This window comes from Chenopodium quinoa, unplaced genomic scaffold (assembly GCF_001683475.1).
Source record: "Chenopodium quinoa cultivar QQ74 unplaced genomic scaffold, ASM168347v1, whole genome shotgun sequence".
Classification (NCBI taxonomy): domain Eukaryota; kingdom Viridiplantae; phylum Streptophyta; class Magnoliopsida; order Caryophyllales; family Amaranthaceae; genus Chenopodium; species Chenopodium quinoa.
The window spans coordinates 579,731-592,821 of record NW_018745311.1 but is presented as its reverse complement, the minus strand read 5'-3'; the positions used below and the strand labels follow the sequence as shown (position 1 = coordinate 592,821).

The 13,091-nt window shown below is 33.5% G+C and overlaps 2 protein-coding genes and 1 long non-coding RNA gene across 3 annotated transcripts; 1 reads left to right on the top strand and 2 right to left on the bottom strand.

Annotated features, from left to right (window-relative positions):
- Positions 1 to 4,100: 4,100 nt before the first annotated feature.
- LOC110712325 (zinc finger BED domain-containing protein RICESLEEPER 2-like) lies at positions 4,101 to 5,775 on the top strand. The gene is made up of 4 exons (XM_021890775.1): positions 4,101 to 4,731; positions 4,838 to 5,338; positions 5,423 to 5,474; positions 5,535 to 5,775. The coding sequence occupies exons 1-4, from the start codon at positions 4,101 to 4,103 to the stop codon at positions 5,773 to 5,775; spliced, it is 1,425 nt and encodes a 474-aa protein (XP_021746467.1).
- Positions 5,776 to 7,441: 1,666 nt separating this feature from the next.
- LOC110712318 lies at positions 7,442 to 10,465 on the bottom strand. The gene is made up of 2 exons (XR_002509562.1): positions 10,170 to 10,465; positions 7,442 to 7,948 (listed from the first exon to the last, which is right to left on the bottom strand). It is a non-coding gene; the product is annotated as an uncharacterized LOC110712318 (long non-coding RNA).
- Positions 10,466 to 11,681: 1,216 nt separating this feature from the next.
- Positions 11,682 to 12,071, bottom strand: LOC110712324. The gene has a single exon (XM_021890774.1). The coding sequence runs from the start codon at positions 12,069 to 12,071 to the stop codon at positions 11,682 to 11,684; it is 390 nt and encodes a 129-aa protein (XP_021746466.1).
- Between the last annotated feature and the right edge of the window lie 1,020 nt (positions 12,072 to 13,091).

The following is a 13,091-nucleotide window of genomic DNA, read 5'->3' as shown; positions in this document are numbered from 1 at the left end:
ATATTTTTTATCATACTTTATCTCATAATCTTTAAGAACCATTTCTTTAAGAGTCTTTGACTTTTATACTTTGTTAGGCATAATTAAGCATCTAATGCACCGTAAAACAAAGTTCCATCTTTTCCTTTAATTCACACTTGAATTACTACATCAATGAGTCCTACTCATCTATGTATAAAGCGAAAAGATATGTTAGTTGTCAATATTGACAATTTGAGTTTCCAACTCAATACTTCATGTTTTATCAAAACTACCTAGTTTTCTGAATATATGATGTCCAACCTCCTTTTCGGACTTTGTTATAAAAGTCATTTTATGAGAATTGTATTTTAGAAATGCTTTACTTTTCTTTGAGAACCATTTCTTTATGATTTCCTTTACTAATCATGGAAAACAATATAGTTTGATTTGGAGCTCTACAAATATAAGTGCAAAGTATAACCATTTATCAAGTAAATAACATAATAAGTTTGAAAATTAAAAGGTATTCATGCCAATTTTCAATCTTATTAAACGTCTTATCCACACATTAAAATTGTCCCCATTTGGCGAGAATAAGTCGATTCCAAGATCAAAAGAAACAAAGAGTGACTATGCATGCTTTGGCTTGTCTTGGCACTCAATCTCCCACGATAAGCAATGCTTTGCTAATGGCTCCAAGTCATTCTTGGTTGAATAAATCGTCCCATCTAATACTTTCTCAACAATTTATTCACTTAGCCACGACATGTTAGGACTTCATCACTCATATCGTTGAGTACAACCAAAACCAACTTGTATGTGATGTCTTGCTTTGGCAAACCCATCCACAAACCTTATGTATCCTAGGGAATAATAGTGATGCCTCACTTTGGCGTAGCCTATCACTACTCTCAATAGGTCGATAAGTGTTGTTTTGGAATGCCAATTTTACTCAATATTTAGGGACCTAGGGTTTCTATGTTGGTTGATTTTAGTGAACTTAATTAATCATCGCAACATTTGAAATCCTAAAAATGTATCTAACATATAATTCATATATTAATGATCATAAATATGTAAAGCATAAGCATTTTGATACATATTGGCAGCTAGCATGACCCCTTGAATTCTTCAAGTCTTCAAAAGGTCTTCTTTTGCAACTTCATGGCTTTGTCTTCCAAGGACCTCCGTCTTCAAGACTTGACCAAAATTATGCAACTACTAGTATCTACGATTAGGACTAATCTAAATATTAAGGTACAAAAATACTCAACGATACGCAGATCGTATTTAGATTTATAAAAATACATCACAAATCGCAGTCCGTATTTTCTATCCTAATCGGGCCCCACTAGATGCCATTTTTATAAAACCTATGAGAGAATATACATTCCATTAATCCATTCACTATTTATGAATGGCCCATGCATTTTACAATGGTAAAACAAGTAACAATGCATAAACACGCGATAACTAGTAACTAATTTAGGTGGTTAATCCAATTAACACGCCTAATTAAAACTAGTCAAAGTTTTTTTAACTGATTATATAAATAAGCGCAATTAATATTTGAAGGTCCCACTAAATTCAGCATCCAACTCAATTAATCCAATTAATTAACCCGGTAAAACCCAATTATGTGCCAAAATTTTTTTTTGCAAATGTCGCTCAAAAACCCAAAGGCTAGCCTCCAAATTTTTAATTAAATAAAACAAAATAATTAAAATAATTAAAATATCCAAGTGCTTAGAACTAAGACTTAGAGTGCTCACAACTCGCACGATCTCATTGCACCATATTGCTTTACAAGCAATGTCTAAGCATATTACCCTTAATTATGTACCAAGCTACGCACACATACACGCTCAATGCAAGCCCCACGCTCGGCTTACCCACGACCAGCCATAAGGCGGCTGCCATGGTGCTGCACAACAGCTCCCCCGCACACACGCACCACTTCGAGGCGCCCAGCAGCCTTGGCAGCCCCCATGTGGGTTGTGTGAGCAACCCGGCTGGCCGAGAGCATGCTTGGGGCTCTTAGGCCTTGATTTAGTGCTCATGCCTCGGTAAAATTCCCGATTTTGTGGGACATATTTAATTAATTCTAAATTAATTTTAGAATCAATTAATTTTGAGGAAAAATGAAAATATAACAAGTCCAACTTAAATAAATTCATCCAAGTGCATAAAACCAAAATTATTCCAAGAACCATTCTTTAATAAAATTGGTTTAACTTAGTGCAACCAAAATAAGAGGGCAATTACTCACTATTAATTTAATCAATTTAAATTAATCTTGTAATTTTGACAAAATAAAAGGGAGTTGTAAAAATGAGCATAAGTTCAATAAAAATTCCAACTTTAATACTTGTGAATGCTTGGAAAATTATATCTTCCAATATGAAGATAAACAAATTTCTATCACAAGTTTCAAACTTTATGATTCCAATCAACTAAGTACCACCAAGAACAACAATTTTAAGGTTAGAACAACAATTTCACACTAAATGCATTGCAATTATGTGAAAAATAAAACCAAGCTTTCAAACACAAATTACCACCAAGTAATCATGCCTAAAGAGGTTTAAAATTGCATATAAAATATGCAATTAATTTTCAAGGTTAGAAAGACTTAAAAATTTTCGTAAAAATGAAAAACCCCTCAAAAATTGCATTTCCGGTCGTTTTTTGGCTAAAAATCGAAACCTAAAAGGATAAAACCATTTCCAAAACGCCTTTTCCACCCAAATATCACTATTTTTGGGTCGAAATCTAGGTAAATCTAGGTTCAGGAGCTGCAGTCAGCTCTAATACGAGGTTAAAATGGATAAAACGAGCTACTAATCTAATTAGCAGCTTAAAACCAGAAAAATTAAGCCATAAAAACACCTTGAAAAATATCAGATTTTAAAAATAACGCGAGGCTCCGATACCGCTATTGGGGTTTGGTGAGTCCGACTTGATTGAGGGTTAGATAGGCCGTTAAAGTACTACCCTAATCAAATTAATCATTTATATTCCTAAACTACCCTAATACAAGTATAGGGGCATGTAAAGGGTCGAACCACTAAGGAAGCTCACTCATTCAACATCAATTTTAACTAATGCAAGAGTAAAAAAGGGGAATGTTTTTCTTGGTTTCTGAATAAAGAGCACTAAAACTACAAATAAGCAAAGAAAATGATGATTAAAATCAAGAGAGAACAACGCTAGGGATACGGGGTGTCAAATATGATTAGAAAGAGGAAAACAATAATGGTTATCATGAAGAACGTGCCAAAGAACACAAGATTCTACCTAAACAATTCATTCTCATGCAATAGTCTAGGCAAATCAATGAAAAAGGTCTATACTAATAAGGATCATTCTTAGGGGTGTAAATGAACCGAGCCGACCAATAAACTACTCGGGCTCGAGCTCGGTTAGAGCTTGTTCATGTTCGTTCATTTAATAATTGAGCCGAGCTTGAACAAAATTTGAAGCTCATGTAATAAATGAGCTTGAACATGAACATATATATGCTCGTTCAGGTAAGTTCATGAACAACTCGTTTATTTATGTTCACGAACTACTCGTTTATTTACGTTCACGAACTACTCGTTTATTTACGTTCACGAACTACTCGTTTCTTTACGTTCACGAACTACTCGTTTATTATTGAATAATATAGTATCTTAATATATGATTACCAATTTACTGTATATAATTCAAGAAAAATATTCAAATTATATCTTTGACTTTTATTACTCGTATAATCTAAGAAACTTTCCAAACAAACAAAGCCTAAAATAAATAATCTTTTATAACAAGAAAAAAAATCCCTAATTTAAGTGGTTATTCCAAATTTAGCTAGTGACTAAAGATTCACAGTCTAAATACATCGACCATGTATTTTGCATTTTTCCTTAAAGTGCTTGTAATACTCTAAACTCCAAACTTCAAAGAATATTGTTAAGCATAATTGAAAGACAAAGAATTTTATACGCCATTACTGTTGCCGTCTTGCCGATTACTGAAAATAATTTTGTGAAGGTATGTTGTATATAATTCTTTAATTTGTCAACCATGTGTCTTAAATTCTTTAATTTGTTCTTATAATTAATAGATTTGTCTTATTTCCTTGAACATAACACGTTAGGATGGAGAATGATCCTTTGTTTACTGGAATAGAGCGTGTGGTTGAAGATGTAATTGATGAACAAGTAAGAGAGGATGAAATAGAGGAATTAAATCCTTTTGCAAAGAGACAAAGGAAGAAGACTTCATGGGTATGGAGACATCTTGAATTTGTGACATATTCAACTGGAATTATAAAGGTAAAGTGCAAAAATTGTAGTACTCTTTTTAAGTACACCGAGGGTGGTCCAACAACTCAATATAGGAGGCATTTGATGTCTTGTTCTATGGGTAAATCAAATGGGAAACAACAATTAGGTTTCCAAATTTCTACTCCTCAATCTGAAAATAATAAGGGTCTTGAAAACTGGAAATATGACCATGCTAAGATTAGAGAGCTTATGGCTCACATGATTATTGTTCATGAGCTACCATTTATGTTTGCAGAATATGAGGTCTTTAACATGTTAATGAAAGCCTCTGCCCCAGAATATGAAAAAGTTTCACGTGTGACTGCGAAAAATATTTGTATGACTAGTTATGACATTGAAAAGAAGAGAACTAAGGGATTGTTAAAACAAGCAAATCGGGTTTGCATTACTACTGACATATGGAGGTCGGATTCACAAAAGATAGAGTATATGGCAATAACTTGTCATTTTGTCATTGACTTTCAATTACACAAGAGTCATTAATTTTGTGAATATTCCACCACCTCACTCTAGAGTTGATGTTCATGATGCTTTATATAAATGTTAAGTTGAGTGGGAAATTGAGAGTAAATTGGCTTGCATAACAGTGGATAATGCAACTTACAATGATGTAGTTGTAAGGACATTGAAAGATAGCATATCTTGCCAAGCTATTTTACCTTATGGTGGAAAGTTATTTCATGTCCGTTGTTGTGCTAATATACTTAACATTTTGGTGCATGACGGGTTAGAAGAGATCAAGGATGTAATATATAAGGTGAGGGAAAGTGTGAAGCATGTCATAACATCCATAGCTCGACTTAACATCTTTAGTGAAATATGTAAACAACTAAAGTTACCTGGTAGAAGGTTGGTTCTTGATTGTTGTACTAGGTGGAATGCAACCTACCATATGTTATCTGTTGCATTCGAGTTTAGGGGTGTGTTTCCAAGGTACAAGAATAGAGAGCCAAGTTACAATCTCTTCCCATCAGATGAAGAGTGGAAGAAAGTTGAAGTTGTTTGCACTTTCTTATCACTATTTAACCAAGCTACTGAAATAATTTCTGGTAATTCAAATTTTCTTTCTTTTTTTTTAACACATAATTATATCAAAGCTATAACATATTGATTAACATTACATTTAAATGCAGGAAGTGAGTATCCAACTTCAAACATATTTTTGCCAGAACTTACCAACATTAAGTAAGCTTTGGAGAGTTGAGTTGAAAGAGATTATGATTTTATGAGGGCAATGGCTCACAGGATGAAGGTTAAATTTGATAAATATTGGGGAAATTGTAATTTGCTTATATCTGTTGCAGCTGCATTAGATACTAGAAATAAATTAAAATTAAGTGAGTTGTCTTTTTCTACACTTTACTCGGAGGATGAAATGGCAACACATACAAAATATCTGCGGGACACTTTGTATGATATCTACTTGGAGTATGTTGAAGCTCATTCCTTAAATAATGCTCAAAAAACTGCTCATGAGAGTGATTAGAATTATAGTGCTGCTGTAAATGTGGGCCCTAGTAATACTGGAAAAAAATAAGATTTTCCAAAAGGGTAGGAAGAGATTTGATAGCTTTATTAGGAGTGGCTACAACACATTTGAGAGCATAAAATCAGAGATTGATGTCTATTTAGAAGGTGTTGTCATTTGTGATGAAGAGTCTGATGAATTTGATACACTACAATGGTAGAAGGCTAACAACTTGAAGTTTCGTATTTTATCAAAGATGGCATGTGACATCCTTGCTATTGTAACTTCAGTTGCTTCAGAATCCACCTTTAGTGCTGGTGGTATAGTCATAGATTCTTATAGGGCATCCTTAGGAACATCTACTATCCAAATGCTAATGTGCACTGAGGATTGGCTAAGAAGCTTTTATGGAATCAAGAGGAAACAAAAGGTACGGAAACATCTATATACTAAATTACTATACGTATGTATAGAATTCTTTTAGGTGAATAAATTTAAAAGGTTGAAAACTAGAAATGAATTAATGCTAATTATTTTGCAGGTTATTGAAGAGTTCAAGATTATCGATTTACCATGAAAGTGATTAATTTTTACATAAGAGGTATTAAATAGTTTGAGTAGTATATATACTACTGAGTATTATATATTAGTTTCTAACTAACTAAATGATGTTTTATTCTAACATCTATTTTTTTTTGTTTCTCTTAGTGTGCATGTATTTTTCTCCAAACCATAAGAGGACAAGAAATCAAGGAAGTAGAAAATCACAAGCAAAAGTGAATAAGATGCGATATCTCAAAGACGCAAAGTGTTTTTAAGTGAAATATAGCTTGATCATATAAATTGATCATTAATAACTTTTTTATTAATTATTGATGTTACAATTGTTCATTTAATTTTTATGATTATAATTAGGATTTCATTTTTATGCTAATTTTGAGATTTTCGAATGTCAAAAGTACAAAGCTCGTTTATTATTAAGCTCGTTTAAAAAATTGCTCATTTATGAAAAATACTCGTTTAATAAACGAGTCGTTCACGAACCGTTTGCGAACATATAGTTTACTAAATGAGCCGAGCTTGAACAGAATTTTGAGCTCGCTTGAAAGCTCGGGCTCGTGCTCGGGCTCGCCTAAATTAAATGAGCTTGAACATGAACAAGGTAGTACTCGGCTCGGCTCGGCTCATTTACACCCCTAATCATTCTCATGAATCCTATTAGTTACAATCAAATCAAGAGAATAAAGTAGCACAATCCATACAACTCCACTTTAATAACTCATTCTCATGCAATCATTAAAATATAGATAATCTTAATCTAGTTCAAATCACTTTCATGCATTTGAACTAGAAAACATCAAATAAAGTGCCACGATAATCAGCTATCAAAAATCATTTCTTTCATCAATTTATGGCATGAGTTCAATCCAATCATCATCATTCAACCAATATCAACACATATTTTCCACCCCCTTCCCCTAGCTAAGAAATTATCCTAGAGAAGGGAGATTAAACATAATATCAAAACTAGAAATAAACTCAAGAAACACAAAACAAAACATGATTAAGAATAATGAAATCAATAATAACTAGATGAACTAATAAGATTAATGAAAATAAGCAACAATAAAGCAAATATATAAAGCTAAAAGAAAGGAATAGAGATTACTAAAGAGAGGAATAATGAAAGATGAAAACTTTAAATGTTGCTTGATTGAATATTAAACTTGACCAAAGTTGAATACAATAAAGGAAACTTGAGTAATAATCCACTTTCTCTCTCTAGATTAAGCTAAAATTAAGAAATTAGAACTAAGTTAATCTCCTTCCCCCAAAACGTTCTAAAACAGGGCTTATATAGTCTGCACACAGTTGGTTGAAATCGGCAAAAGGTTCGACCGAACATAGGGTAGGTTCGGTCAAACATCAGGGTAGGTTCGGCCGAACCATGGGTAGGTTTGGTCGAACCTCCCTGCTCCTGGTTCGGTCGAACTTATGGGGTTCGACCGCTTCTAAAAATGATGAAATCTAAAAAGTACCTGCTTCCAAAGTTCGGTCAAACCTTGTGCAGGTTCGGTCACACCCAAGGTTCGACCGAACCTTTCAGAGAGTTCGACAACACCTCCTCTAGAACTTGCTTTCTTCAACTCCATTTTGACTTAAGCCTTCTCCTCTTTGAAGACCCCGGTTCCTACAAAACACAAACATTTTTATCAACATGCATCACATCTATACAATGTCTCACTAATAGATTTTTCCAATACGGCAAGATCCAAAATGTAGACATCTTTTTGTAGCAAACATTGTCACCCGAAGCCTTGTAAGGTTTGCCAAAAACAAAATTGATGTCCTTAACCCGCTCATAAACTTGTTTCCCTGATAGAGGAATAGGAGCATTTCCATGCTCAGGTTTTCCATCAAATGCCTTTCGAAGTTTTCTAAACATTTTATACAACAACTTCTTACTTTTCGGTAGATGAATAGCTTCTGTATCATCTTCACAAATTGGACATGCTTTATATCCCTTATTCATGTGACCAGACAGACTGGAAAATCATTAATTGTGCAATAAATCATGGCACGTAACGTAAAAGACTCATTTCGATAAGCATCAAACATAGGCATGCCTTCATCCCACAACATTTTTAAATCATCAATCAATGGTGCTAAGTATACATCTATGCAGTCCCTGGCTGCTTAGGTCCTGAAATCAATAATGACAACATAATGTACTTACGCTTCATAATTAGCCAAGGTGGTGAATTATAAATCACCAACAAAACTGGCGAGGTGCTGTGTTGGCTACTCTTGTTACCAAATAGGTTTATTCCATCAGTACATAAGCCTAGCCTTAAATTCCTTGCTTCACAACCAAATTCTTTAAATTCATCATCAATATGTTTCCATTGTGGGGAATCTACTGCATGTGGAAGCGATCCGCCTATTTTGCGCTCATCAGCATGCCATGTTAGATTATTTGCATCATTAACATTAGCGAATAAACGTTTAAACCTTGGCACAATAGGGAAATACCAAAGCACTTTTGCAGGAGCCCCTCCTTTGACAATTTCACCATCATTGCTCACCTTATATCGTGATGTCCCACATTTTGGATATTCATGCAAGTCACTGTACTCTTTTCGGTACAACACACAATCATTTGGGCAAGCGTGTATCTTCTCAGCATCTAAACCCATTGGACACAACATTTTCTTTTCTTGGTATGTAGAACTTGGAAGCTCATTACCTTCGGGAAGCATATCTATTAATGATTCCAACAAATCTGTGAAACCCTTATCACTCCACCCATGTTTTGCTTTTATTTTGAACAACTTTAGTACACAAGAAAGTCTAGTATACTTAGAGCAGCCAGCATACAAAGGCTTATTAGCATCACTTAAAAAACTATGTAAAACATGTCCCCTCTCATCCATATTTTCCTCCCTATCAAGTAACATCTCCTCAAGCTGATCATCTTCATAATCATCATCAACATTATTTAAGCCCACTACATTATCATCATAGTTAATATCATCATCTACTATTCCCTCACCATGACAAACCCATTCATCATAATTCTTCAAAAACCCATTACAAAAAATATGATCTCGTAGTTCATTTTCATTAGACACCGTACCCATATTTCCACAAGTTTTATACGGACAACATATTTTCTCCCCTTTTACTTTATGTTTCAAGGCAATTTGAATAAAAACTTCAACCCCTTGATGAAATTCAGGCGTAGTACGCTTTCGTGTAATCCAAGTTTTGTCCTTTTGATCTCTAACAAATACATGTCCCACATATATTTAATTAATAAACATTAAATCTCATAAACCAATATACAAGAATTTAATAATATATGAGTTTTTGACAGTGTCCTTATCACTCTGGGTGAACTCATTCTAGATTTGTTTTATTAGTAGTAGCAGAGTACGTAATAGCATAAGATCACATCGTAGTGTCTACCGTATATGCATCAGAATAAAAATAGTTTTATCAATAAATTATATAATTAATACGAGAGCATCTATATAGTCAATATTCACATGACTAATAAATTAATTGAAAAATCAATTTTAAAAGATGTCATACTGATACGGGATGCATAATCTTCATATTTCTTAATTATATAAGTTTCTAGTTGAATACAAAAAGTAAATTAAGTCCATGATTAACAAATCACATCAATAATCAACATGCAATGGTCCAACATTTGAACATAACCGTACTTTATGAAAAAAACCCCCAAAAATGTAGAAATTCAATTAAGCATAAGATCCCAAAAAAAACAAATTCAGCCTAATTAAATAACAAGTCAATGAAAGACAATGAATTTTGATCAACTAAAACACCAAATTTATAATAGCCCATGTATAAATAGATGAATTTATGGTTTATCAGATGCTTACCTTCGAATTCGAAGCTTCTACAAAATATTAGGTGAGACCCACCGCCAAAATTATCACAATTAAGCCGGAAAATTTAGTTGCTGGGGTTGAGACGCAATATTAGATGCTCCGTCGCTTCAAATTGCAAGGGAATATACTGGTGTTTGATTGGGTTTCAAGTTTTAGGGGTTTGGTTTGCGTGGGAAATCATAGTATTGTTAAAGAAGATGAATATGGATGGTTTAGTTTTCAAGGGTTTTTAACTTTCTTTATTTTATTTTTTGATTAAAAAAAAATGCAGTACTCTTTTACCTTCTTTTTTTTTTCTTTCTTTTTATTAAAAAAACGTACTACTCTTTCTTTGTTTTTTTTCTTTTTTTTTTTAATTAAAAAAACGTAGTACTCATTATCTTTCTTTTTTTTCTTTTCTTTTTTTTTTTTTTTTTTTTTTTTTAAGACATAGTACTCTTTCTTTTAGTAGTATATGGTTTTAGTTAGTTTAATTTTTTTTTTTTCTATATAAGATTCTAATGACTTTTTTTTTAATTACAATTGTATTACTTAATCTCTTAGTAGTATAAGATTTTAATGTAGCAATTGGGCAAAAATAAGTGACGGACGGAGTACTCAATATTAGATAACTTAAAATGTTACTCCGTATTATATGACTCAAAATGTTAATTGGTCGCACGTTACACACCCCGTTCATAAATAATTAACACTTTTGACTTTTTTCACAATACATATACTAAGTTTTACCATTGTTTTTTAATTAAGTGTAAAAAAACAAATATTTTTATGAAATATATTGTGAAATAGTTATTAATATAAACTTTCATAATATCAACTTTTTTTATTATAGATATAAGATCAAATCAACATGTATTGACAATCAAGTTTGATAGTTTCAATTATCTAAAAACAGAGGAAGTGACATCCAATAACAATTTTACTATTCAAATATAAGATGAAACCTTACGCATTGATTTATGGCACTCATATATACAATACAAGTAACTCTTAAAATATGTAAGTAGTATTACTAGTATCATATACTAATTAAGGTACGAGTTAATAAAATATTTAGATAAATTCATATTCAAACCTTACGAATCACGTTATATATAAGAGGCAACTCCAAATGTTTACGAGTCACATATCAAGAATATGCCCTTTAGACTTATTTTCATCATTTCTAATACGACCTGATGTGTCGCCTAATTTATAGCGAGTGACTCTTAAAGCTTATGAGTTAGGTTTTAATTTCAGGCGATGTATTAGACTTAATAGCTATATTTATACAACAACCTTACGCATTACTTAATTTATATGAGGCGACTCCAAACATTTATGAGTCATACTATAATAATCAAGTGACAATTTACATTTTTTCTGAACTTATTATACTACCTACAGTGTCGCCTCATCTATAAGGGGTGACTCCAAAGGCTAATGTGTCACATATTTTTAATATGTGACTCTAAAAGGGCGACTTTTAAAGGTAATTTTGTAGTAATGCATGAGAAAAATTCATCAAAGGGGAGGCTTAGGATCTAAAGGATCAAGCATTAGACATTCAATGAGACCAACTTCTTCCTTGCAAAAGTAATGCTTCAAACGATGACTATTGACCATAAACTTGTTACTATTCACATCTAACTCAAAAGAACCATAAGGAGTAGTCTTCAATACCACAAAAGGACCCGACCACTTGAATTTCAGTTTACTCGGAAACAAACGAAGCCTTGAGTTGAAAAGCAAAACCTTATCTCCAACCTTAAAGCTCTTGTTTCGTATATGTTTGTCATGCCACTTTTTGGTCTTCTCCTTATACAATCTTGAGCTCTCATAAGCATCATTTCTAAGCTCTTCAAGTTCATTGAGCTTAAGCAACCTCTTCTCACCGGCCAACGATAAATCCATATTGAGTTTTTTGATGTCCCACTAAGCCTTGTATTCTAACTCAACCGGCAAGTGACAAGCCTCTCCGTAGACCAACCTATAGGGGGTCGTGCGGATCGGAGTCTTGTACGCCATTTTAAGAGCCCATAGTGTGTCATCGAGCTTGAGAGACCAATCTTTCCTTGATTTGTTCACCATCCTTTCAAGTATATTCTTGATTTCACGATTTGAGACCTCCACTTGTCCTTGAGTTTGAGGGTGGTAAGGTAGTCCAACCTTGTGATGAACGCCATATTTCTTGAGAAGAGCTTCAAATTGCTTTTTGGCAAAATGGGAGCCTCCATCACTAATTAACACCCTTGGAACCCCAAATCTAGGAAAAATGATCTTCTTTAGAAGATTAAGCATAACTTTGTGATCATTGGTAGGAGAGGATATGGCTTCAATCCATTTTGTCACATAGTCAACCGCTACCAAGATATATATATTTCCACAAGAAGAAACAAAAGGCCCCATAAAGTCCACCCCCCAAACATCAAAGGGCTCAACTTCCAAGACACTTTGTTGAGGCATTTCATCCCTTTTGGTTATGCCACCACTTCTTTGACACCTATCACATTGTGAAACGACCTTGTGGGCATCCTTATGCATCGTTGGCCACCACAATAAAGATTGAGAAATTTTTGCCACCATCTTATCAACACCCCCATGTCCTCCACATGGTAATGAATGGCAATGCTCAAGAACTCCTTCGATTTCATGATCCGGAACACATTTTTGAAAAAGTCCATCTCCACATTGTTTGAACAATTATGGGTCATTCCAAAAGTACCTCCTCACTTCCTTGAAAAACCTCTTCTTTTGTTGAGAAGAAAACTCCGGGGGAATGACTCCACAAGCAAGATAATTGGCGATGTCCGCATACCAAGGGCTAGATGTTGAAGCTATAGCCATGAGTGTTTCAAATCCTATCTCATCATTCATTGGTACATCACTTTTGTTCTCAAAAGGTAGCCTAGACAAATGATCTGCAACATAGTT